This window comes from Oncorhynchus keta, chromosome 26 (assembly GCF_023373465.1).
Source record: "Oncorhynchus keta strain PuntledgeMale-10-30-2019 chromosome 26, Oket_V2, whole genome shotgun sequence".
Taxonomy (NCBI): Eukaryota; Metazoa; Chordata; class Actinopteri; order Salmoniformes; family Salmonidae; genus Oncorhynchus; species Oncorhynchus keta.
The window spans coordinates 6,733,133-6,759,244 of NC_068446.1; the positions used below are offsets into that span (position 1 = coordinate 6,733,133).

General features: G+C 41.6%; 2 protein-coding genes across 4 annotated transcripts in view; both read right to left on the reverse strand.

The window, feature by feature from the left end:
• Window positions 1-14,726, reverse strand: part of LOC118358873 (AP-1 complex subunit mu-2-like) — a 35,627-nt gene extending 20,901 nt beyond the window's left edge. The window contains exons 1-4 of the mRNA XM_035736848.2: window positions 14,412-14,726; window positions 4,355-4,511; window positions 3,463-3,530; window positions 3,233-3,363 (exon numbers count right to left, since the gene is read on the reverse strand). Of these exons, the coding sequence (XP_035592741.1) occupies window positions 3,233-3,363; window positions 3,463-3,530; window positions 4,355-4,511; window positions 14,412-14,453 (398 nt within the window). The 5' untranslated portion in view covers window positions 14,454-14,726. The remainder of the gene's footprint in view (window positions 1-3,232; window positions 3,364-3,462; window positions 3,531-4,354; window positions 4,512-14,411) is intronic.
• Window positions 14,727-15,491: 765 nt separating this feature from the next.
• Window positions 15,492-25,711, reverse strand: LOC118358874 (leucine-rich repeat-containing protein 19-like). Of its 3 annotated transcripts, XM_035736851.2 has the most exons (5): window positions 25,325-25,711; window positions 24,808-24,866; window positions 19,351-19,474; window positions 17,309-17,807; window positions 15,492-17,139 (listed from the first exon to the last, which is right to left on the reverse strand). In XM_035736851.2, exons 3-5 carry the CDS (start codon window positions 19,459-19,461, stop codon window positions 16,727-16,729), a joined length of 1,023 nt encoding a protein of 340 aa, XP_035592744.1. In that variant the 5' UTR covers window positions 19,462-19,474; window positions 24,808-24,866; window positions 25,325-25,711; the 3' UTR covers window positions 15,492-16,726. The 3 variants fall into 3 exon arrangements, with proteins under 3 accessions (XP_035592744.1, XP_035592745.1, XP_035592743.1); XM_035736852.2 differs by lacking the exon at window positions 24,808-24,866 and having other exon boundaries at window positions 25,349-25,711; XM_035736850.2 differs by lacking the exon at window positions 24,808-24,866 and having other exon boundaries at window positions 25,325-25,705.
• Between the last annotated feature and the right edge of the window lie 401 nt (window positions 25,712-26,112).

The window sequence follows — 26,112 nt, forward strand, 5'->3', positions numbered from 1 at the left end:
AGGGGGCGTGGTCGACAGCGCGCACTTCATCTCCGCTGTCACATCCAATCTGGATCCTATTTGGTTTTAATACACACGAGAGAGCACTGAATCCAGTTTGACATCGATATGGGCTGGCGAAGGGTAGCCTACCATGTGATTTCGAACCAACTGGGAACTCTGAAAAATACTAAGTCAAATCATGACGTCAGTGATGAAAGTCAGAGCTCGAGAAAGAGGCCCGAGTTCCCTAGTTGGAATTCCGAGTGGGATGACCGTTCAAAACCATTTTTCCCCAGTCGGAGCTCGTTTCTTTCAGAGTTCCCAGTTGTCTTGAACGTACTGAAGTTGGAGATTTCCCAGTTCCCAGTTCTGAATTACCAGTTGTTTTGAACGTGTAATTAATGCTCAGAGGGAGACGGCAGAGTATTTCCTTTGAGACAGGAACCAAGCCTCCTCCGTAGTGAACTGTAAATGCGTTGTCTGTAGCATTCGGTCACATGACAGCTTGATCAGCTGTACGATTTCATTTACCGACATGTCAACTGAGCCAGGATCACAGTCAAACGGGAAGTAGGTCAGTCCCAAAGTGCTCTTCCGAACATGAGAGGTGAGCAGCCATGTGGGACACACTGATGTTATTTTCTGTTGTTTTCATTTCATTACACAGAAAGTCAACCAAGTCAGATTTTTTACATCCATTGTGAATGACAAAAGTTCCTCTCTCAGTGTGAAAAAAACTTTCCAACACCCCCCTCAATAACCACCAAGCCTCGGTGTGAAATAGAACAGTCATGCTCTGATCCCATATCTCTACATAGTTTTGCGAAAAGGCGCTCGCACAATTGATGTGATTTGATGTAGTTTACAATTGAAGATACGTGCTGCAGTATATCCCCCCCGAGTTCCGTGCTCAGCTCTTTTGCCACCCTTTTCTCTCGGTTTATCATACAATGTGTCCATATGTCAGAGGGAGACGCATTCATAACTAGAGTGCAGAGGCCTGCCCGCCGTCCTGTGATAGATGGCGCCCCATCTGTGCAATAGTCCACCCTTTCGATCCCATATGGAATCACCTTTTTGTCAATATAGCCACGCAGCACACTGAACATCCCCTATGTCGTTTCATGCTCAGGAATCGCGAGACAGAACAATATGTCCTCGTGAATAGCATCCCCTGACACGCATGGGCATCTCGGCCCTCACAGCTAACGTCAGTTTGCAGAGCATACGCTGGGGAGTTTGAGTCATTCAGTCAGAGTTTCCTCTGGTTTGCAAGCAATAGCATACATTTTTCAGTTAACAGTGCTATCTGACAAAGGTATTGATGCGAGTCTCTCTGCCTCTGCCTCCCCACACATTCTTTTCACCATATCAATTGCAGCTGGTAATATCAAAGTCTCTGCAATAGTGCGTGGTTTCATATCCGGCCTAGCCATTCACCGTGGGAATGATTCAAGTGCACCGGTCAAGGCCTTTTTCCATGATCTAAGGGCTCATCTAAGATCTCGTTGGATTTGAATCATTTTCATTTACTTTTTTATGGTTAACCACATTACAATAATTTTGAGATACAAAGACGATATTATAATATATACACTGCTCAAAACAATAAAGGGAACACTAAAATAACACATCCTAGATCTGAATGAATGAAATATTCTTATTAAATACTTTTTTCTTTACATAGTTGAATGTGCTGACAACAAAATCACACAAAATTATCAATGGAAATCAAATTTAGCAACCCATTGAGGTCTGGATTAGGAGTCACAGTCAAAATTAAAGAGGAAAACCACACTACATGTTGATCCAACGTTGATGTAATGTCCTTAAAACAATTCAAAATTAGGCTCAGTAGTGTGTGTGGCTTCCATGTGCCTGTATGACCTCCCTACAACGCCTGGGCATGCTCCTGGTGAGGTGGCGGATGGTCTCCTGAGGGATCTCCTCCCAGACCTGGACTAGAGCGAGACATGTCCCAGATGTGCTCAATTGGATTCAGGTCTGGGGAACGGGTGGGCCAGTCCATAGCATCAATGCCTTCCTCTTGCAGGAACCGCTGACACACTCCAGCCACATGAGGTCTTGCATTAGGAGGAACCCAGGGCCAACCGCACCAGCATATGGTCTCACAAGGGGTCTGAGGATCTCATCTCGGTACCTAATGGCAGTCAGGCTACCTATGGCGAGCATGTGGAGGGCTGTGTGGCCCCCCAAAGAAATGCCACCCCATACCATGACTGACCCACCGCCAAACCGGTCATGCTGGAGGAGGTTGCAGGCAGCAGAACGTTCTCCACGGCGTCTTCAGACTCTGTCACGTCTGTCACATGTGCTCAGTGTGAACCTGCTTTCATCTGTGAAGAGCACAGGGCACCAGTGGCGAATTTGTCAATCTTGGTGTTCTCTGGCAAATGCCAAACGTCCTGCACGGTGTTGGGCTGTAAGCACAACCCCCACCTGTGGACGTCGGGCCCTCATACCACCCTCATGGAGTCTGTTTGAGCAGACACATGCACATTTGTGCTGGAGGTCATTTTGCAGGGCTCTGGCAGTGCTCCTCCTGCTCCTCCTTGCACAAAGGCGGAGGTAGCGGTTCTGCTGCTGGGTTTTTGCCCTCCAACCACAGCTCGCATTGATGTGCCATCCTGGATGAGCTGCACTATCTGAGCCACTTGTGTGGGTTGTAGACTCCGTCTCATGCTACCACTAGAGTGAAAGCACCGCCAGCATTCAAAAGTGACCAAAACATCAGCCAGGAAGCATCGGAACTGAGAAGTGGTCTGTGGTCACCACCTGCAGAACCACTCCTTTATTGGGGGTGTCTTGCTAATTGCCTATTATTTCCACCTGTTGTCTATTCCATTTGCGCAACAGCATGTGAAAATTTATTGTCAATCAGTGTTGCTTCCTAAGTGGACAGTTTGATTTCACAGAAGTGTGATTGACTTGGAGTTACATTGTGTTGTTTAAGTGTTCCCTTTATTTTTTGAGCAGTGTATATGTATATATATTTTGTAAATTCTCCCGCATGCCCCATTTTCATATCAAGTGACCCCACCTGGGGTCACGACCCCTAGTTCCGGAACAGCTGAGCTAAGGCCTTTGAACTTTATACTGTAGCCTACTCAGCAATATGGTAGTCTGTTGGATGGTAGTCTGTTTTAGCATTGTCCTTGTGTTGCAGTCTAAAATGCCAAGCCTTCCAGGCCAGACTGTAGTCTTGACTGTAACCGAGTCCTCTACTCACTCTTGCAGGATCTTGCTGTCTGTGGTCTGGGGAAAGCCAAAGTCCATGACCTCGTCCATCAGCTCATACACAATCACAAAGTTGTCACGGATGCTCTCCTCCTCCAGCTCCTTAAAGTACTCCTTAAACACCTACAGATTTACAGACAACTTAAATACAAGATCAATACAATACCAGAATAGTAAGCACAGTGTATGATAGTAGGTATTGTCAGTGAAGCACACACTCACCTGTACTATTTTGTAGAGGAAGGAGTATACCAGAGCAGCGTTGGCATTCTTCTTGGTCATTGCCACCACTAAAGGACGACTGTTAAGTACGTACTACACTGTTGAACAGAAAAAGGTACTGTGCCACTGCTGTTTTAAATCTATCAAATGGAACATTTGCAATCTGCAGTTGCTACATCTATTTTTGGACTTGTAAATTAATGATACATACCGATTGAGTCTTGAAGAATATAACTTAGAAATGCCTTAGGTCAACTGCCTTATCCCAACAGAACACAAAATATAAGCTTGCTTTACTCCAATGTTTGTAAACAAAGTAAATGTAAACAAACACTAGATAGCCTCAAAACATGGATAAAACTATAATTTGATATCATGGGATGGTCAGCCCTTGCATCCATAGCTCTGTCTATGAATTTGAGTGGTTACATTTCTCCAGCCCCATCCCTCAGCTTTTTACCAAAACAGATACACTTTTAAAAATGTACACCTGTTAATTTAAATGCATTCCAGGTGACTACCTCATGAAGCTGGAGAGAATGCCAAGAGGGTGCAAAGCTGTCATCAAGGCAAAGGGTGGAATAATCTCAAATATATTTGTTTAACACTTTTTTGGTTACTACATGATTCCATATGTGTTATTTCATAGCTTTGATGTCTTCACTAATATTCTACAATGTAGAAAAGTGTCAAATAAAGAAAAACCCTTGAATGAGTAGGTGTGTCCAAACTTTTGACTTGTACTGTACACAGCACGACATCATGAATCTGCATGCATGCAGTGAGGTTGTGAACTGTGAATTGTGAGATGCGTCTCGTGAGCGAAACAGAGGCTGAGACAGACGGCCTGACCGGCTGAGCAGTAACAGGACTTCCTGCTTGGACAGGATACGGTAGAGGTTGCTGTGTTTGATCCACAGGAAGTGTGAGGAGCCGCTGGTCACCAGGGGCGACGTGTCTGCGTCGTCCTCCATCCTCATCATTATAGGCATGAAATGGTCGATCTCATTCATGTCCATGTTTCCCATGTAGTTACGACTGATCAACACCTACAAGGAAAACACATAACATGAAAATGGAGGGTGAAGATTTGCAACATGTCCATGTTGCTCTTGTAGTTACGACATATCAACACCTGGCCAATTAGATAACGTGACAAAGGGCATTGTAACACATGGATGTACATTCATTTTCTATTCAATTCAGTTCATCTTCATTTAGATATTTAGTATATTTCAATCTAAATGTTTTCCAAGGAGTCCATAGTGGAAGATATGCAACAGTACAAATTGAAAAAGATCCAAAAATGAAGCCATATGTCTTTCCCCTCGTTCTGACGGCTCAGCGGTAAGTTGTGTAACATCATAAAATTGTCTGTCGAAATGGGCAGCAGCCTCTGCCAGGAAGACCACTGTTAAGAAACAGTAAATAACTAGTCTTGTGATCACACCACTCAATAACAGCATTGTGCAATATACACTGGAGTGGCCCGAGGGAAGCATCACTTTCTCTCTCTCTCTCTCACACCTATGTCTTATTATACTTGTGAGCAGTGGCAGAGCCCCAGCTGTTTTGAGCCCCAGCTGTTTTGAGCCCCAGCTGTTTTGAGCCCCACATTTTAAGCCAAAAAATATATAAATAAAAAAGTGCTTGTTTTGCATGTTATTTTGGCATTAACACATGACACATTTCAGTTGGTAAACAATGTAAAAAAAATAAAAAATGTAAATAAGTAATTGCGTCAATAAAGCCGTTTTTTGCTTTCTGGAGTAAGGCAGCTTCAAAATGCAGGTGTTTCAGCCTAGCTCAGTGCTTTCTGTGGTGGTAGGGCAGCCAGCGGAAAATACAGAGCGAAGGTGTTGGTCATGTTCTCTAGTTGCACCGTGATTGGCTCAGTGTTCCGTCACTCATGGGGACACTACGTCACCGCCAAGTCTATGGGTAAAGGTAAAAAATGCAAGCCCCTTGGGTGCTGCCATAGAGTTACATTAGAAGTGCCCATCCAAGAAGGCTCAAGTTCATTGGCCACAGATAAAATTACGTCAAATCACGTTACATCTACAGTAGCTTTGATTGGACTGATCATGTCAACATCATACTTAAAATCTTAGCTAGCTGTCATCCTCATGAATCAAGTTGACAATCTACTGGCAAATACTTTTTAATCCTTGTCATATAAAGAGAAATAATGAAGAGAAATTAAATAAAACGTATCGACGCTAATCGGCCATAAACATTACACAACAAGATGGAAATCGCAAATTCAACAAAGAGTGGTTGGGAAGGAATCAGTGGTTAACTGCAAGTATTGCAAAGCAATCACTAGCCTGCTATTCAGTGGAGTGGATGTGTGTGTTGTCCTAAGGGGATTAAGGGTCTCTTTTCCAATAAAAAAACTATAAACATTCAACATTGGCCATGCTGTCAATGAAGCATAATTTGTGCCGCGCTCAAAACTGTATACTCAGAACTGCAAAATCTTACTTCAGGGAGTTCAAGACAACTGGGAAATCGGGAAAAATTAGCTCAGACTGGGAAAATTACTTTTGAACGGTCATCCAACTCGGAATTGAAAATCCAGAAGTTGCACCTCTTTCTAGAGCTACGATCTGAAGATCACTGACGTCATCATGATTCGACCTGGTTTTTTTCAGAGTTCCCAGTTGTCTTGAAAGCATCAAAAATCCAGACTTTGATAACAACATTTGCATATGAAGGAACGCAGCGCCAACTTCATGTTCAAGTGAGCACAGCACGACAAGGTGTGTCCAAAAATGTCTTGTTATCTGATGCATAAATTATGTAATATCCAGAGAGATATGTATGCTGTAGATAAGAAAAGTAATACTAAGTACAGTGGGGCAAAAAATGAATTAGTCAACCACCAATTGTGCAAGTTCTCCCACTGAAAAAGATGAGAGGCCTGTAATTTTCATCATAGGTACAAAATGAGAAAAAAAATCCAGACAATCACATTGTCAGATTTTTAATGAATTTATTTGCAAATTATGGTGGAAAATAAGTATTTGGTCAATAACAAAAGTTTATCTCAATACTTTGTTCTATACCCTTTGTTGGCAATGACAGAGGTCAAACGTTTTCTGTAAGTCTTCACAAGGTTTTCACACACTGTTGCTGGTATTTTGGCCCATTCCTCCATGCAGATCTCCTCTAGAGCAGTGATGTTTTGGGGCTGTTGCTGGGCAACACGAACTTTCAACTCCCTCCAAAGATTTTCTATGGGGTTGAGATCTGGAGACTGGCTAGGCCACTCCAGGACCTTAATGCTTCTTACGAAGCCACTCCTTCGTTGCCTGGGTGGTGTGTTTGGGATCATTGTCATGCTGAAAGACCCAGCCACGTTTCATCTTCAATGCCCTTGCTGATGGAAGGAGGTTTTCACTCAAAATCTCACAATACATGGCCCCATTCATTCATTCCTTAACACAGATCAGTCGTCCTGGTCCCTTTGCAGAAAAACAGCCCCAAAGCATGAGGTTTACATCCCCATGCTTCACAGTAGGTATGGTGTTCTTTGGATGCAACTCAGCATTCTATGTCCTCCAAACACGACGAGTTGAGTGAGATCTTGCGTGGAGCCCCAGATCGAGGGAGATTATCAGTGGTCTTGTATGTCTTCCATTTCCTAATAATTGCTCCCACAGTTGATTTCTTCAAACCAAGCTGCTTACCTATTGCAGATTCAGTCTTCCCAGCCTGGTGCAGGTCTACAATTTTGTTTCTGGTGTCCTTTGACAGCTCTTTGGTCTTGGCCACAGTGGAGTTTGGAGTGTGACTGTTTGAGGTTGTGGACAGGTGTCTTTTATACTGATGACAAGTTCAAACAGGTGCCATTAATACAGGTAACGAGTGGAGGACAGAGGAGCCTCTTAAAGAAGAAGTTACAGGTCTGTGAGAGCCAGAAATCTTGCTTGTTTGAAGGTGACCAAATACTTATTTATCACCATAATTTGCAAATAAATTCATTAAAAATCCTACAATGTGATTTCTGGATTCTTTTCTCATTTTGTCTGTCATAGTTGAAGTGTACCTATGATGAAAATTACAGGCCTCTCTCATCTTTTTAAGTGGGAGAACTTGCACAATTGGTGGCTGACTAAATACTTTTTTGCCCCACTGTATATGTTGTGTGGTAAACTGTTAGTAGCCTCACCCTAATAATTTGGTCTATTTTCCCCTCTTAATTTCACCTACTGTTCTGACTTGGTGGTGCACATTAGCCTATAACCTGTTCTAGAGAAATGCAATCAACAAATATTGTAAGAGCTTTCATTGTCTGCTAATATGCCCCCTTTATTTATCATTCGGTTCTGACTTGGTGTACAGGGAAAACACTGTAAGAACATACCGTGTTCTGAATTCTGTCGCTGTACATTTCAAAAGTGCTGAACAAATAGTCATATTGACTACATCCGTCCTAGCTCGCTCATTAATGTCTTAATCGAAATTACGGATTGCCTCTTGTCGTCCCTTTATGCCATAGTTTGTACGTCTCAATTGTCTGCAGAAACCACAATTGTTTAAGCAAGTCAACCATATCATGTTTTTTTAAAGGCAGTAAATGAGGCTGAATGAACTGTTTCGCTGCCAAACAAGGCTCCGCTGATAGCCAGGTGTAGCAGTGGTATGGTGATGGGACTGCTGTTGGGACTCTGCTGTTGGGACAGCTTTATGTAGGCCCTAACAGCTTGTGGGCCCCGTTTTTCACCGTTATAGTGAAATTAATGTATTGTTGAGTGTTGTGTGGTGGCTTTGCTGACATGCATCCCACAATTATTATTTTTTTGCCCCACCAAGATTTACATGATAAAATTGCCCCTGCTTGTGAGGACTTTTGGGGAACAACAATTGATTCCCATTCAAAATCCTATTTTCCCTAAACCTAAGCCTAACCATTACCCTAACCTCCAACCCAAACTCTAAACCTAACCATTACCCTAACCTTAACTCTAAACCTAACTGCTAACCCTAAACCTAGACCTAAGCCTTAAATAGCCTTTTTACATGTGAGGCCGGCAGAATGTCTTTCAATTTTAGTTGGTTTCCTATTCTTTTGAGGACTTCTGGTACTCACAAGTATAATAAAATGTGTACACACACACACACACACACACACACTCATTTCAACACCAATAACAAGATGAGTCAGTATTGAGAGTCGCTGGGCTGGAGCCCTCACACTCTGAAATAAGTGTTGAAAGAGATCAAAGCTTATGCTTGAGGGATCTCACACACTGAAGACATGGCCTACAACCCTCTGTACTAGAGGGGCCTCTGTGCCGAGGAGATCACACAGGGCAGAGACAACAAAAGAGGAGGAAATAACCAATAAGACAAAGGAAATACCAAAATGAAAAACTCATCACACAGTGAAAGGATATGGACAGGCGGAACCCCGGACAGACATTTCAAAGGTTGTTGCATATAAAAAGCAGTCTGCCCTTGCAGGAAACACAAACGCTACCTGAATGTTAAGAACGTAGAGAAAAATGATAGATTTCAGTGTTCACAATTATTACCATTTTGAGAATAAATATGGCTTTGGAGGGCGTGTTTGGCTTCTGCTTAAAATGTACATTAAACTGCCATTGAGGTTCAAGAGGAAATAAAAAGTTAAAATATTGTTCAAAACCCATTTGTCGCCAACCCTTCATCATGGTCATTCTTGTTTTAATCCCCAGCCACTGTCTGCAGTCATCCTGAGCTAACAAACCTCACTCCAGCCACCTTTTGTTTTTCATTAAAACACTTTCTCTGTTGAACCATTACATTTGTATTCTGCTAGCCTAGACTCCAGCCATGATACAGTGTTGGGGGTCTGGGTACCGTGAGACTAATATTCTGATAACTTTAAAAAGGTGAACCTAAGGACACACACACACAGCAACTCCAATGGAGTTAGCCAGTGCATCTTGCTACAGTACTACAGAGACCAGACACAGACAGATCTGTCAGACTGCTGCAGTGATGTGGGAAGGGCTAGAGATTGAATGAGAGACATGTCTGGGAAAATGAAAGCAGGCTTATGGTTCAAGTTCAGTGCCACTTTTAGCTGACAAATAGTGAAACACACTGGCTGACTATGAGGGCCTGGTTTATTCACTCACAGACACACACACCATATCCCCTTAAAAATGATGGGATGATTCAGTCAGGGGATGTTTGTTTGGCAATGGGACACTGGTTATTGTCAATGAGGCATTGTTTACAATGTTTACAATCAATGTGAACTACCGTCTCTGTATGACATCTCAGTTAAGGTAAACAGACCAGAGATCCCTCAGGTTCCATCTCAAATGGCACGCTATTCCCTAGGTAGTGCACTACTTTTGAACAGGGGTCAAAAGTAGTGCACTGCATCAGGAATAGGGTACCGTTGGGAAACGAGCTCAGTGATTTAGAGGTAAACGTTCCATGAAAAATCTATGACGCTACCAGAGGGTCTAAAATGACTTTCCCCTCTGAGAATGACATGGTTTGACAGTCAAACACACACCATGGCCTCTATATTTCACCTTGAAAACAAATGTCAGGTTATATTTATGACCATGTCCCATCACATGTCAGGCTATCTGTGTTTAAGACCCCTTCCCTTTTTCCACATTTTCTAACATTACAGCATTATTCTAGAATGGATGAAATACATGTTTTTCCTCATCATTCTACACACAATACCCCATAATGAAAAAGCGAAAACAGGTTTTTAGAAAGGTTAGCTAACGTTTTACAAATGAAAAACAGAAATACCTTATTTACACATTTCATACCCTTTGTTATGAGACTCGAAATTGAACTTAAGTGCCTCTTGCTTCCATTGATCATTATCGAGATGTTCCTACAACTTGATTGGAGTCCACCTGTGGTAAATTCAATTGTTGGACATGATTTGGAAAAGGCACACTGGTCTACATAAGGTCCCACAGTTGACAGTGCATGTCAGAGCAAAAACCATGCTATGAGGTCGAAGGAAGAGTCCGTAGAGCTCAGAGACAGGATTGTGTCGAGGCACAGATCTGGGGAAGGGTACCAAAACATTTCTGCAGCATTGAAGGTCCCCAAAATCACAGTGACCTCCATCATTCTTAAATGGAAGAAGTTTGGAACCACCAAGGCTCTTCCTAGAGCTGGCCGCTCGGCCAAACTGAGCAATCGGGGTTAGAAGGGCCTTGGTCTGGGAGGTGACCAAGAACCCGATGGTCACTCTGACAGAGCTTTAGAGTTTCTCTGTGGAGATGGGAGAACCTTCTAGAAGGAAATCATATCTGCAGCACTCTACCAATCAGGCCTTTATGGTAGAGTTGCCAAATGGAAGCCACTCCTCAGTAAAAAATCACATGACAGCCCACTTGGAGTTTGCCAAAGCCATCTAAAGGACTCTCAGACTATGCGAAACCAGATTCTCTGGTCTGATGAAACCAACTCTTTGGCCTGAATGCAAAGCGTCATGTGTGGAGGAAACCAGGTGAAGCATGGTGGTGGCAGCATCATACTCTGGGGATGTTTTTCAGCGGCAGGGACTGGGAGACTAGTCAGAATAGAGGGAAAGATTAAAGCAAAGTATAGAGATCCTTGATGAAAACCTACTCCAGAGCGCTCAGGACCTCAGACTGGGGCCAAAGTTTACCTTCCAACAGGACAACGACTCTAAGCACACAGCCAAGACAACGCAGAATTGGCTTCAGGACACGTCTCTGAATGTCCTTGAGTGGCCCAGCCAGAGCCCAGACTTGAACCCGAACGAACATCTCTGGAGAGACCCGAAAATAGCTGTGCAGCGACGCTCCCCATCCAACCTCACAGATGTTGAGAGGATCTCCCCAAATACACGCGTGCCAAGCTTGTAGTGTCATACAAAAGAAGACTAAAGGATGTAATCACTGCCAAAGGTGCTTCAACAAAGTACTGAGTAAAGGGTCTGAATATGTATGTAAATGTGATATCAGTTTTTAATTTGTAATAAATTTGCAACAATTTCTAAAAAACAGTTTTTGCTTTGTAATTAAGGGGTATTGTATGTAGACTGAAGAGAAAAAAAAAGCTTTTTAAAATCCATTTTATAATAAGACTGTAAAGTAACAAAATGTGGAAAAGGTCAAGGGGTCTGAATACTTTCCGAATTCACTGTATATTACTTAAGACAGTAAACGTGAGAGTGTAGTTTAAAAGTAGCCTAGTGTACACACATCCAGAATTGCATGTGCAGGGTACACAAAGTAGAGTAACGAAATAAATGCTCCAGTTGTTTAATTTCGCTCATTAAAACCGCTCGGGCTCATTCATCAGTGTGTTGGTGTAAACGTTTTATTTCAAATACATGATTGTAGTCCGTGTGAAAAACAAAGCAGCCATTTATCAGCATAACAATATATTTCAAAGAACGACACATTCAGTTGACCAATACAGCATAAAAAAAGTGACCTTCATAACATCGCAAACTTCAAGATCCAAACACACAATGCGTTGATACAGTGACTGTATCCAGACACTCTAGTCTCGATCGATGGATAGATACATAGATAGATATCCTCAGCCTCCAGTACAGCCCATCTGGGTTGGTTTTAGCAGGGAGAAGGCCTGAGGGCAGAAAAGGCTTTAGCACTGATAGGGATCCAGGGACCCATCCCCTTAATAACAACCTCAGGATCTCTTTCTCCACAATATTATTACCACAACCACACAAAGAAGGAAAGTCAGGTTTGGCTTGATTAGCCTATAGTCTGCTGTCTGAGTGAGCAGGTACCCCACACTTTGTATGCAAACCTCTTACCATGAACGAGCCAATTAAACTAGGCTATTAATGCACCTTATCTTGTGTTCGTAGAGTTGCCTAATAAGACATTAAACGTGACATGCAAGCCCAATGGGGGCAGATGACGCTAGTTTCTACTTGACAGTAAGGCTGTTTGAGGGACATTTATGTTTTTTCTTTCAGAAATGCTTTCTTGAACATGTTAACTTTTATGTGCCTTCATTACAAACTTGTTTGGGATCCGTAAATATTCATTATTACGAGCCTAGTTTAGCCAATGAGAAAGCACTTAGCTACATGTGACCCACCACCTGGATTAGGTCATATGCAGCAACATTTGAAATAGTTTTTTACATTGGACAAAAGTAGAGACTCCAGGCTAGAAAATTGTATATCATGCACTGCAGTTGAGGAACAATGAGAAAGTAATTTTGAAAAACGTGTAACCCCACTGTTGAGAAAATGGCCTGTGAATGTTTTGGTACACCTACTGGAGACCTTTTCTTTGTCTACACCCATTCAGCATTGTTCACACCCGTCTCTTTGAGGATTCACAGTATTGTAAACAACCAAAGATGTCAAGACTAAAAGTGGTAGCAAAAACTAGTAGTGAAAATACACTTCTAGTCCTTGGCCTTTATCCTAATCTGATTTTGGTGCAGGTCAGGTTGTTCTTCACATTACCATCTCTGGTAAACACACACTATATCAAATCAAATCTAAGTTTATTTATCACATGCCCAGGATACAGAAGGTGTAAATGGTACAGTGAAATGGTTCCTCTCATAGTGGAGTCTTTTGTTTAGACATGTAGCTAGCTAAACAATTCATCATAATCCCTACTCTTAATTACACGTTCAAAACCAGTGGGAACTCATATGGAAAGCTGTGAAAGCCTGTTTGCAGATGAAGAGAGAGGTCCCAATGAATGTCCCAAGACTGAGACTAAAGGGTATAACCTATATCATGGATTATACAGTATGTTAGAAAATGTTGTATACAAAAATGCAGTTAAAACATCACACACAATGTGTATATATATACCTCCTATAACAGGAGCAGGTCAACCCTGCTGGAGGTCTGCTGGGTGTGCAGGGTTCTGTTTCAGCCCAGCAATAACACACCTGATTCAACTTGTCAAACCTACTGTAATGAGTTGATAATCAAGTGTACTATTGCTGGTCTGGAACTGACGTCTGCTCACCCCGTAAAGAGCAGGGGTCAGTGGAGCAAGGTTGGCTACCTCTGGTATATAATTATTTTTGTTGTTCGCCTGAAATGATGCTTTAGTAATAATAACCTAATTGTATTACTCAATTACCTATTGTTGTTTAGACTGTAAAGAACTAGTGTCAATGTTGATGAATCACAAGTCACAATCCTGCAATAAATAGGGGGAGGAGTGATAACATTATCACATATGTGCTGGCTGTTTAAACTAACTGCACATCTTTATCAGTAGAATCCTATCCTGTCTTGAACGGAAGAGTTTAGTTCTTCTCCATCGTCATCCATCCACGGTGAGCCTGTCCTGCACACTGCTACTCCCTCGATTTTTTTTTAAAACAAGTTTTGTCATCTGTGCTGTCCACGCCTATACTGTGAGTCTCCTATCCTCCTCGATTGTTCAAGTCACCAGCCTCCAATGGCGTTGAACCATCATAACGATATTGAAATAATCTACCTAGCATTGATTAAGGTTAAAAACCGGGTCTGTGCCACCCCATTTAAAATGTTCTGGACACGCCACTGCCTACACCTGCTGAGAATGTGTATAAGTGATTGAGAAATAACTTATCAAGAAATTCGTTTTATTTGATGTAGGTGTAGGGTTCAGAGAGTGCTGAGGTAGATTGCTATATCTCTGCCGACAAAAAAAAAACAACGGAAAATTGAGCCGATCACGAAGTTAAATAGGTGTGCTGTGAATGTAATGTGACATTGACGTATTCAGAAATAAACACCGACATTTAGTTGTAAGTAATCAAAGATAATAAACAAGTGTGTAATTTTACTATAGCCTGCCCTACCGCTATCTTTCATATTTTTATCTGCGCTTATAGTTTTACGCACGGATTACTGCGCTACACTGGCAGGTGCAGCCTGTGCTCATCGCTGTTGATCTCGATGCCTTAACAATAAACTTCTCCGCCACGTAAACTGTCAAATCTCAACTCACCTTGCCTTTAAGATCCAGAATAAATATAGCAGACGCCGACATCCTGATAAACGAATAACGGACAATATACTGATGTTTTGACGTTCAATATCCCTTACAACATTTTATCCAGTGAACCTCCTATCTCTCTGGCTCTGTTGTCAAAACCACGCCACGGCTCTTTTCCGGGTAGTATTTCGTCGTCAAAACTGTCGAGCAGCTTTCAACCCAACAGAGCATGCAAAACCAACCCACGGTGTGGACAGTCAGTCTGTGCGCGAGTCGCTACATCAATGAATGGGTTTATATACCACGGTATCGATTATCTTCTGCTCTACTGAGGTTATGCATAAACTACTACCAGGAGTGTTTGTCTATTGTACTATATAAAACATTGTTATACCTTATTATAGATCGATGCATACCTGTGTTTCAAAATAATTTGATGGCTTTTTCTACAGAAGTGTGCTATTGAACTTAAAAACGTTTATTTGATCTACAAATGTATGAAAGTGGAGTGCAAGCACACCCCCAAAAAAAAAAAATTATGCCGGAACTCAAAAAAGCAAACTCAAAACAAATTGATTGATTATTTGATCCACTTTCTATAATAATTTTCAAATATATTTGTATTTCAAGTCCGTACAAAATCAACCCTACTTGGAAATCCAATGAAAGACACACACATCCACAGGTACCCTATTGCAAAGCTACACTGAGTTGGCTCTGCTCTGAGAGAGATTGCTATTGTCAGTTTTGTATTCATCTGTGACTGTTTTTTCCCTCCCAAGATGATGGAGATAGACATTGTCATGTCTTTGGCTATGCCGGAAAAAGTGATATGACATGCTATTCTATAAACTTATTTCTCCATAATTAATATTACCCGATTGAGCTAATCAGTCATTAACTAGAGAGTCGGGGCACCAAAAAATATATTTATAGAGCTGTTATCTTCCGAATAAACTTAAAGACCTAGTAATATTTTAAATCAATACCAGTCAATATTAATCGTCATCTTAATTCAGTCTCATCTGAAAGTTATAAATTCTTGGTTATCTGCACGAACCCTGGCTAACAAGTTGAATCAGCAATACAAAATTGGGTTTAATTATATATTTACTCAATACCTAACCAATCACACCGAATTACACATACACATAATTAAATCATAACTTGATTACAAATTACGTCATAAAGGAAAACGTCCCTAGCGGGCAGAACAGATATGACAGCTTGTTACACAAAATAAAAGGGTCTGGGTTTGAGTGAAAGAGCGGGAAGACTGAGGAACAAAGGGCGAAGCTGTGCTATCGTAAATACAGTATCTTATGCATTCTAAATTACCGCCCATTTGGAAAAGGAAAATGCAATAAATATTTACTCTGAGCTGCGCTTCGGTAGGTTGGTCCGTTGAAGAATGTTTCTGCTGGTAAAGTGGATACGTTGTAGTAACGTTGTTGTGTGGTAGATGGAATACTCTGTCTGTTCCTTCCTAACATGAATTTGCAGCTGCTGTTGCTAACTCAATGGCTAGGAGGTATCACTTCTGTAGTGAATAAGAGTTCAAAGTTCATACCTTTCGCAACCAAAGCTCATGCTGATGTTGGCTTCGTTCTGTAGTTATTATCTGAACCATTCTGACATCAGACCGCCGTCCTCACATCCTCGGAACAGGAGGTTATATTGTCAACAAGGCTTTATATAGGAAGGGAGAGGAGGGCTTGTTTGAAAAGTTTTATAGCCCATGTCCCTTCACAGGGGCGGGCCACTGATTGAGCAGAGCCCTACCTTATGAAAACCCAAATCTCACATTTTAGAAGCTAAAATCACATTTCATCCCATCACAAATAATTTCATATTCAAACATTTATATTGAACAACAATTCCATGTGAATCCGATAACTCTGATGTGTAGACTTTCCACTGTAGAGTTTATGTAATCTTATCATTGATGAGAATATCTCGGATGACAACCGAACTGACATCATATTCATTAAGTACCACCGCATATGTTCCATTGGTCGGATTACCAGAATATAGTTAATTTCCCCCCACCTTCTGATTTTCCCAGAATCTCTGTTAACCAAGGGTTTTGCAAATGTAACATCAGTAGGGTAGAGAGAGGAAAAAGGGGGGAAGAGGTATTTATGACTGTCATAAACCTACCCCCAGGCCAACGTCATGACAACATGCATATATTTGATATCAGCATTGGCCCTAATCAGTGTCCAAATTGGCTACAGTGACCTCTCTCTCTCTCTCTGTATGTATGTATGTCTGTCTTTCTCTCTAATTTCTCTCTCCCCTCTTTCTCCCCTCCCATTCCACCTCTTCTAGCCAATGGAAAATACCATGTCATCCTCCTCCTCCTCCTGCAGTTCCAGTGCCCTCTTAGCCCTCTCCCTCTCACTGGCTTGTATGTAGTTATCCTCTATGAAGCCATCATCATCATCCTCCTCATCCTCCATGTACATCTCTCCCTGGGGGACAGCAGCAGGGTGGGGGCTCCGTGCATGTCCCCCATGGTTGTGCATAGAGAAGCCTACCTCCAGGCTGTTGGGGTCACACTGGCTGGCTGTGTCCCCCTCGATCAGCCGGGTGTGACGGTAACTGGCCAGGTAACGGCGGACCAGCTGGCATTTGGCCAGGACAGCGATGAGGAGGGAGAGGGAGATGGCTGACACCAGTACTGCTACCAGGTACTGCCAGCTTTTGGAGAAACGGCTCAGACCACCATCCTCACTGCCTGTTGGGAGAAGGGAATAGCTTTTACTGCTCAAATCATTATTATTATGTTCACTGCCAAAACAGCAAAGACCACGTGAGTAAGAGTGACAACAGATAATTGATACTAAGTACATAGAAATGAATTGATATAATGAAGCAGATGTAAGTTATATAACTGAGATCCATACCATTAGTCAAAGTCATTGAGTTAGCTGGAGTTGGGCTGGGATGTTCAATGACCTCTAACAGTTTCCTATGGAATGGTCTTCTAATTCCTGTCGACGTATCGTCAGAGCCATGGTCAAGCTCTTGGTTCCCATTGAGATCCAGGAAGGATATAGTTTGAGCAGAAACAGACAGGGGGGCTTGCAGTATGTTGTACCCCAGAAACAGCTTCCCTAACCTGGGTAAACCCTGCAGAGCTCCAGCCTCCATGGAGGTCAGTTGGCAACCACTGAGGTCTAGTATCTGCAGGAAGGGCAGGCTGCAGAAGTGGCCTTTCTCCAGCAGAGGGAGGTAGTTTCCTGAGAGATTTAGGTTAACCAGCTGATCCAACCTCTGTAGTTGTCTGAGGTGTTGAGGGTTAGTAAGGTTCAGGTGGTTATGAGAGAGGTCCAGTGCGGTTGCATTGTTCCATATCTCTGTTGGAATATGGGCCAGTTTCCTCCAACTGCAGTTAAATGATGCCTTGTGGAAGAGATGGACAAGATTGGTCAAGCCAACCCTTCCAATTTTGTGGTTGCCATTGTGCAAGAATCAAGACGAGTTTTGAAAATAATAAATCAACTTCAGGATTTTCTCCCTAAAACCATTGTATGGGTGAATTGAAAGGAAATTATTAAAATGGTGATGTTAAAATTCATGAGGAAGGTCATTCCACCAATTCAGTACCTTTTGAGAAGTGTAAATTGGTAAGAAAAAAAAGAAGAAGTTTGATTTCACCTAATTATAACATTCTGTCATAAAGAGCACATGTTCAATGTCATACAACCAGTTTTCCTATCTCAAGAGGAGAAATTTAACAAGAAATGGCTCTAAAAAGTGTCTATTAAGTGCCTTTGTAGGACATCATCGTAAATAAGAATTTGTTCTTAACTGAATCACCTAGTTAAATAAAGGTCAAATACATCAAATTGAAAAAAGAGCCAAATAAAGAGGGTTCACCGTAACAGGGTTCACCGTAACAGGGTGGACAATTTCTTCTTAAATCAGCCATAAATCCCCCTGTTAGAGGGGGAATGGAAGCTTCTTGTGTGCAACAGGGAATTTAAAAAAAGGTGTACAATCATTATTATTTTTAAACATATCTGTCTACCTATGGGTACCAGGGTTGACGTGCTATGCTTGATCCACTCCGTTTTCCACCACAAAACACCAGGAAATGGCCAAAAAGAGTAGAACCAGCTCATTTGCTTTTACTCTATGATTTGACTATTAGATGTTCAATGTTTCTTTAGAAATAAATATTTAGAAAGGAATAGTTTCACCACATTAAAACGAGAGTTCAGTGCCCATAACAGGGTTGACCATAAAACGAGGGCCAGACGTAAATTAATCACCAATCACATGAAATAAATCATCTTCAGACATGACTTTGTCAAAACAGCAAAATCACTAAGGCTCTACAATGATAGTGAAACGTGGAGAAATGTTAGGATTAAGGGGGTTCAAATCTTCCTAGAGGAGACACAGGGGGGACATGTCAAAATGCAGTATTTTTGCACTTTAGCAAGCCTTTATTCACATAAAATAAATCTGATTTATTGAATTGTCCATGTGGTATATATTAAAGGGCACTTTATTTAATAAAACAGGCTTATAAAATTCAATATTTAGTGCACAATGTCTACTGAAAAAAATCAAAGGCCCTCATTTTGTGGAATGACCCAGGAGTCTTTGCAACTGTCTAGTGCTAATGGCTAAATATGGAATGTAATCACTTTAAAACAGAAGGATAAAGAAAACCATCTAATATTTAACGGATCAATTTGTGAAAAACAAATAGATTTGCTGAAAGAAGCACAATCTTGACATATCATTCTAATGTCGATATCCTATAAAGAAGCAGACGCGACTCCCAGAGGTAACACTAGTTTACTGTATGATCAACAACAGGAGAAGTGTAGCACAAACAGGAAATTCTCCATTGTGTCATCCTCACGTGACAGCTTAGAACTGAACAAAGGGAAGAACATGGGGAGAAGGACAAAGCTGCGTGTGTCTTTCTTACCGTGCCAGTATTGACAGTACACGGGCCAACAATGTGACCGTGAAGTGTGTTCCAACTAACTGTTCCCCAGAAACACAAAACCACACACAGACCGGGGCCCCAGGACCCCATGGTTCCCTACTTCCTGTAGAAATGACAAATAGAGAAACACAATACATATTAATCAGACTGAAAAGTAAGTCAGAACTAGAATTGGACTGCATTTGTGTAGCAATTATAACCTGACTTACGGGGCATATAGGGCCTATGGCCTAACTGAAATATACCTGACCAGGAAAAACTACTAGCCCTAAAAAACACCAGAATTGGGTTGAAAAACATAAACAGTTTTTGACATGTTCAATCAAAGCTGCAACCAGTGACCTCTGTGCTCTTCTGTAAATGAATATGTTAAATGTACATTTGTTTGCATGTGATGTTGATTCATGCTGTCATAAATGACTTATTGCACTCTGAAGATGTCTATTGGCATGTTCTCACAAAGACAACAGTCCGTCCACACCAGCTTAGTGTTCCCACCAGTTTAGTGTTGTGCATTTTCTATGAAGATGTGTGTACACACTTTCTATGCACTAAAAAGTTGATTTGAAGCGTTTAGTTATAGAATGAAGAGCTTTTCACACACAATAGCAATAGCTTTTGTTCTGCAGAGTGCTCTTACGTAGTTCTTCTTAGAACCATTTGTATCTTCCTCTCTCTTTATTTTTTTTCACCCTGCCTCTTCTGTTTTCAGAGTCCTCTTGGCACCGTGGTGATTTTTCACAGAGGGGCCAGGCTGGCTGGTCGGTCTGCCATTAGGCCTCTTCCCCTCTCCTTCTCCTGCTATTCAGCTCAGCATTGTTGGCTGTAAACACCCGAGTGGGGCTCTTTTTATCTCTTCCTGTCCTCACACAGCCAAGGCACAAAAACAACACGCCAGGCCTGGGAGCTATGGAAAGCCTAGGAGCCCACAAGGGGCTGTGTGTGTAATAGTAGGGTGTGTGTATGTGTGTGTGCGTACAACTAGCGTGTGTGCATGCTTGTCTGTGTGTCTGCATCTGCATTAGCGTTTGTGACTGCATGAGTGTTCACTGTATGTTTAAGAGTAGGCTTTGAGGGCTTCCCGGGTGGCGCAGTGGTCTAAGGCGCTGCATCGCAGTGCTAGCTGTGCCACCAGAGACTCTGGGTTTGAGCACAGGCTCTGACGCAGCCGGCCGCGACCGAGAGGTCCATGGGGCGACACACAATTGGCCCAGCGTTGTCCGGGTTAGGGAGGGTTTGGCCGGCAGGGATATCCTTGTCTCATCGCGCACTAGCGACTCCTGTGGTGGGCCGGGCGCTGACCAGGTCGCCAGGTGTACAGTGTTTCCTCTGACACATTGGTGCGGCTGGCTTCCGGGTTGGATGTGCATTGTGTCAAGAAGCAGTGCTGCTAGGTTGGGTTGTGTTTCAGAGGACGCATGGCTCCCGACATTCGCCTCTCCTGAGTCCGTACGGGAGTTGCAGCGATGAGACAAGACTGTAACTACTACCAATTGGATACCACGAAAATTGGGGAGAAAAAAGGGGTAAAAATAAATAAATATATTTAAAGAGAGTAGGCTTTGAAAGGAGTGCCAAAGAGCTCTTTGACCACCACACTACCACACCTCCCTCTCTCTCACACACTCCCATCCCTGCAGCCCAGTGCCACCTCTTGCTGTTCTGTAATGGGTTGCCTAGGTCCCGTCCTTCTCTTCCCTCTCCTCTCTGGGTACAGAAGTCACACACAAAGCCATCCTGCATCTGATCTCCTGGTGCCGCTGAGCAAGTCATCCTTCCACCTTCCTCCACCTCCTCAGTCCTTATTCATGGTGCCAGATATATATTTGTGTTATTTGTTTTGCGTGATGAACTAAGTGATGCCATTGTTTGTCAAGAATGAAGGACATGGTTTGATCATACAGTGATTGGAAAAACAGCTGGCAAAGAGAGAGGGGGGGGTGTTTATGAGGAAGATGTTTTAGGCATGCAATAGGGTGGTATTCTTAACAATAGTTATTCTTTACTTTGAAGGAGTTTCACATCTACAACTGCAACTGGGTGAATTCTACTGTTTGTCCTAAACAAAGAAAGTGGTAATGGGTACAATCCTTTCTAACATTTACTTAAAGGCCTACACACTCTGCAATGTCATCAATAGAGCCAAGCTACTAGTGCAAACAAAAGCACCATGAAACGGATATATTTATCTTTAGAGGTTAGTCAGATAGCAGAGTAATACATTTGATGGACTAATTGATGGACTAAGACCATGATTGTACATTTTGTCAAATTACCACCATAATAACAGTTCAAAATGTCCAGTTTTTCTGTGCTCATATTTCAGACCAATTTCAGAGAAGGGCTAAGGATTTATAAAAGAATGATTATAATATAACTATAATGATAACTATATTACTATTTTCAATGATGTTCTAATTTAATTGCTTCAGTGGAATGGAAAGGGTTAACACTGAAGAGAAAAAAAAAGATCCAATCAGGATTTTTCTTTTGCTGGTATCTGGGGAGATAAATCTAGCTAGTTTAGTCAGCCATTTGCTAGGCCATCAGAACCTAGATAAAGGCATCTGCTATTCAACTGTATTAGGGCACAAAAAAAATGGGCGTGCCAGTGGAAACAACCAATCACATTTTGACTTAATGAGTGTGACCGTTTTTACTCAAATTTATGGAAACATCTGCCTTCTTGAAAGCCAACAGGTCACTGTGCAACAGCTTGCAGTAGTTTTCCCACGGTCTAGCTAGCTAGCTTTTGTTTTCGGCTAGTTTGCAGTGGCTGCTGCAGGTGTTATCAAAGAGGATGTTGTTGCTAATTTGTTAGCTTCTCCCTTTTAAGAATAACTTTCAGCAAGAAGTTAAGTTTCAAATGATCATCTGCTGAGTAGAACTGTGTTTTTTTTTGTTGCAGCTCTCTTGCTGTTGTTAGCTATCTCTTTGAAAATAACTCGTGTGTGAAACATTGTTCCATTTAAAGTGGAACTGACAGCATTTTAACAACATGACATTTTATTCAAATCTGTTCATACACACACCAAGGAAGTTTTTTTTAAAATCTGACAAGCGACTACTTAGATACAGTATGGTCATTTTCATAAATTCTTAGTATGTTTTGGAATTATGTATACCAAGGCATAGTGGCTGTGCATTTGGAGAAGTAATAGAAACTGCAGTAAATAAAACGGAATAAAAACATCTGTCTTGTCCAGGACCGGAGTCTACACAGACCGGTGCGTTATAGCCAATCAGAGCTACAGTGGATCTTCATACAAACAAGCCATTTGCCACACGGGCCTGCAATCATTCACTTTCAACTGGACTGTGTGTTCATAGGCATGACCTTAGATCATTAGAACGCATTCGCCAAAAGCCACAAAATACACCTGAATGGATTTCTGCAAATGTATGTATTGATCAAACAACAATGAACAGGTCGTCTCTCTCTCCCTCAGTTATGCACATCAACAAGATCAACAACTAATGCCAGCCAGAGCCAGATGAGCTAAAATCTAATGAAGAAACACTAGACAAACCCTCATACGTTTTAAGCTAGTTGACCGTCAGAATTGCTCTGATAAATGATGGGGGAATTGTAGCATCCTTGTGTATAGCCACTGAAAAACGATATGAGGGGGGAAAAATCAGTCACTCACCTCCTAGCAGCTAGCTCGCTATCTAGCTAACTTTAGGCTCCGTGTTTTTAGCTAGCTACATACATAGATACACTAGCCTATTAGCCAAATTATGACTGACTTGTGATCATTGCCCTCGCTATTTTGATTGAATTGACATTCCCAGCGTTAGTTACATTTCAGTCATTGAAACTGAAACAGTGCATCCTGAACGGAGGCAGCAAACAATGTACCGGGCCAGCTGTGATTTACAACCTAAAGGCAATACGTTTTTGACTACCAAGAAATGTATTAGTGAATTATAATAATCACGCATTGAAATGCATGCATCTGTTCTGCCAACAATGCCTCGGTGTACTTCTTGGAACGTTGAAAAAAAAACCACACTATTTTTAAAACCTCTTATAAAGTTGGTTTTGAAGCATACTGGGAATTTTATATTTTTTTTACTGATATTATGATTGTCTGTTTCATATCTGTTAAAGCGCTACACTTTAAACTTTAGGTCACTGATTGCTTTGTGTGCTAAACATGAAATGTTTTTTTTTTGCAATGGGAAGTAATAGTTGTACATTTCGACTGGGAAATGCTTAATGGTTTTTGTTTACTTATGATTGGGACCTACTGGCTTATTAATGTCAGAGTTTATGGACGGCTGATCCTTTACCATCATGCTGTGTGTGACTGCTGTCTTTCCATTGGCCCTATGCAGTGGCGTAGTGGTGCCTGGAGAAGTCGGTATGCTCTAATTTAACTAAAAAGTTCCCAATGAAAAAACATGTCTGAAAAATCCTGTTTTCCTGTTTTTTTTTTTGGTGAGTTTTTCTATGGATTTTTTCATTCCCCCCTCCCCATTTTTTTTAATTAAAAAAATAAATACACATTTGATGGTCTAAATCCACAACAATGCTTCAACCACATTCGTCTGATTGGGTGGGCCTGTAAGGGCCTGGCTCCCCAGTGGGTGGGCCTCTGTCCACCCAGGCCCATTCATGCCTATGCCCCTGATGCAAACAGCACATGACAATTGACAATTGCACATCACAAATGACAATTGCACATCACAAATAGCCAACTAACCAACACTTCGGACTAAACTTTTGCAATACCTGGTTTGCATACCCATCGTTGCCTTAGTTTGTGTTTGCTGGTAGATATCATACGTGGAAACGTCTTTCCTACCCTACCGGCTAGCGATTTTGTGTGCTAAAAACCAATTGAGAGCCTTTTTTTTCTTCATGCTGCCTGCAGATGATATTCCGTTGAAACTAGGCTGTGTTTTTGGCGTGTGAATATATCTCACGTGCCTTGCGATTGTGTATGGAACTTTGCATGATTTCTCTATCGTACTAAAAGTCGTATACCTCCACTACCCTACTTTGAAATGGATTAAGAACTGAACAAAAGAGAGCATACTGTTTACACCTGCGTATACCCTCCACTACACCACGGGGACTTTGTGTTTTACGAAAAGTGCACTCTCCTACATGAGTAAACTGGTATTACGGTTGCTGTCCTTTCAGACTCACGAACCTGTCACACACTGCAGGCGAATATGTTTGGCACTGCGCAAACATGTCTATAATAGATATAAAGACTGTTAAGATATTCATGTGTCATATTTGTCCTGTCGAAGCGGTTTTATGCGCTGACTGAATGGAAGATGATAATTAGGAGTTTTTTTTTTACTCCGCTGGTCTCGGGAAGAAATGACGAATCCTCACTGACCGAGTACACCAAGACAAGACGGAGAAGCTCAATATGTAGTCTCGAGGACGGGATCGAGTACTACAACACTGCTTCTTACCTTTTTTTGCGCTCTACTTCTCCATTGTAATGTAACTGGACCTCACCACAACATCCTGCCTGAATGAACAATGGTTTACATTATTATCAACACCCTGGCTGAGAAGTCAGCGGCTGTCAAAGGTTTAGCCTTATTTTGTGTGCATGACTGACTGGTAGAGCAGCATTGGCTTGCAGTATGATATCTTACTCAGAAATGGACCCATGTGTCTATGTATTTATTTCTCTCTCTCATGAATCTACTTTCATTTGGATATATATTGCCATATCCATCCAAATGTAATTAGTGATATACAGTATACGAGTTGAGATTGTTCAAAAGGTTCTTTCCATTTGGTTATTGTACTAGTAAGTGTTCATAGTAGTATATAGCAAGATACTGTAATTAGTGTATGCACTAAAATATCAACAGGTGGATCAGGGAAGTCATATGCCCTCAGTGTTGACAAATGTAAACAAGGTAACACAGCCCAAAAGGGAAAGGTTTTGAGAAAGTCCACTTTTTAGAAGTGTCCTACCTGGTCAGCCTGGTCAATATGTACCTGAAACTCAGGTGCGGATATGACCCTCTTCCTTATAGCTCACATTGAAGCAGCATTGTCACTGAACATTTGTTTTCACCTTTGCTATAAAATGGAGGCTGAAAGGGGTGCGTTCACCTCAATCATGTTGCGAAGGACAAGTCAATGAGTAACTTTGTAACTACATCGGTGCACTCGCCTCCTACTTTCACTAGACCTGGCCTCAGTCAATATTGCCATGCAGTAAAGGAAGGCGGTTGCTTTGAAATGACATGCTTTGTCCTGCATGTCCGACTGTTTACACACAATAGCAGCCTGTTCTACAGATAACACTTTCCAGTCATCTGAGTTCACAGCTGAGAATCCATGTTATTTACACATCAATACAAATTCATATTTACACATTACATAGGTCTACTTATCAAAACACGGTCTATCCACAGTCGGGGTATGATATAGCACAGACAATACTGTACATTTAAAAACCAGTTATTAAATGTAACCCCAAAATAAATGATTTATCACGAGAGGCCCGTAGAAAATAACTAGTAATTGAGCAAACTCCAAGAAAGGTTCAAATCTAAACTTTCTGGTAAATTCAATTTTTACATATTGTATTAAAACGTTAGGAATTGCTGAGGTGTAGTCCCTTTTGAGGACACAAGCTCAAATATTTTATATTGTATTTCCTATTCAACAAAACTGTATGGATAAGGCTTGAAATGCTTACATGCTTTCTAAATATAGCATAATCAAATTCTAAAACCACTAACTATAAGATTTCA

Bases quoted from the DNA above. Each gene is read 5' to 3' on its own strand.
- LOC118358874 (XM_035736852.2), bottom strand. From the start codon at position 19,461: ATGGGGTCCTGGGGCCCCGGTCTGTGTGTGGTTTTGTGTTTCTGGGGA. The intron at 17,808-19,350 runs GTAAGAAAGACA...CTCTTCCACAAG, and splicing joins GTACTGTCAATACTGGCACG to GCATCATTTAACTGCAGTTG. The intron at 17,140-17,308 runs GTATGGATCTCA...TTCTCCCAACAG, and splicing joins CTCAATGACTTTGACTAATG to GCAGTGAGGATGGTGGTCTG.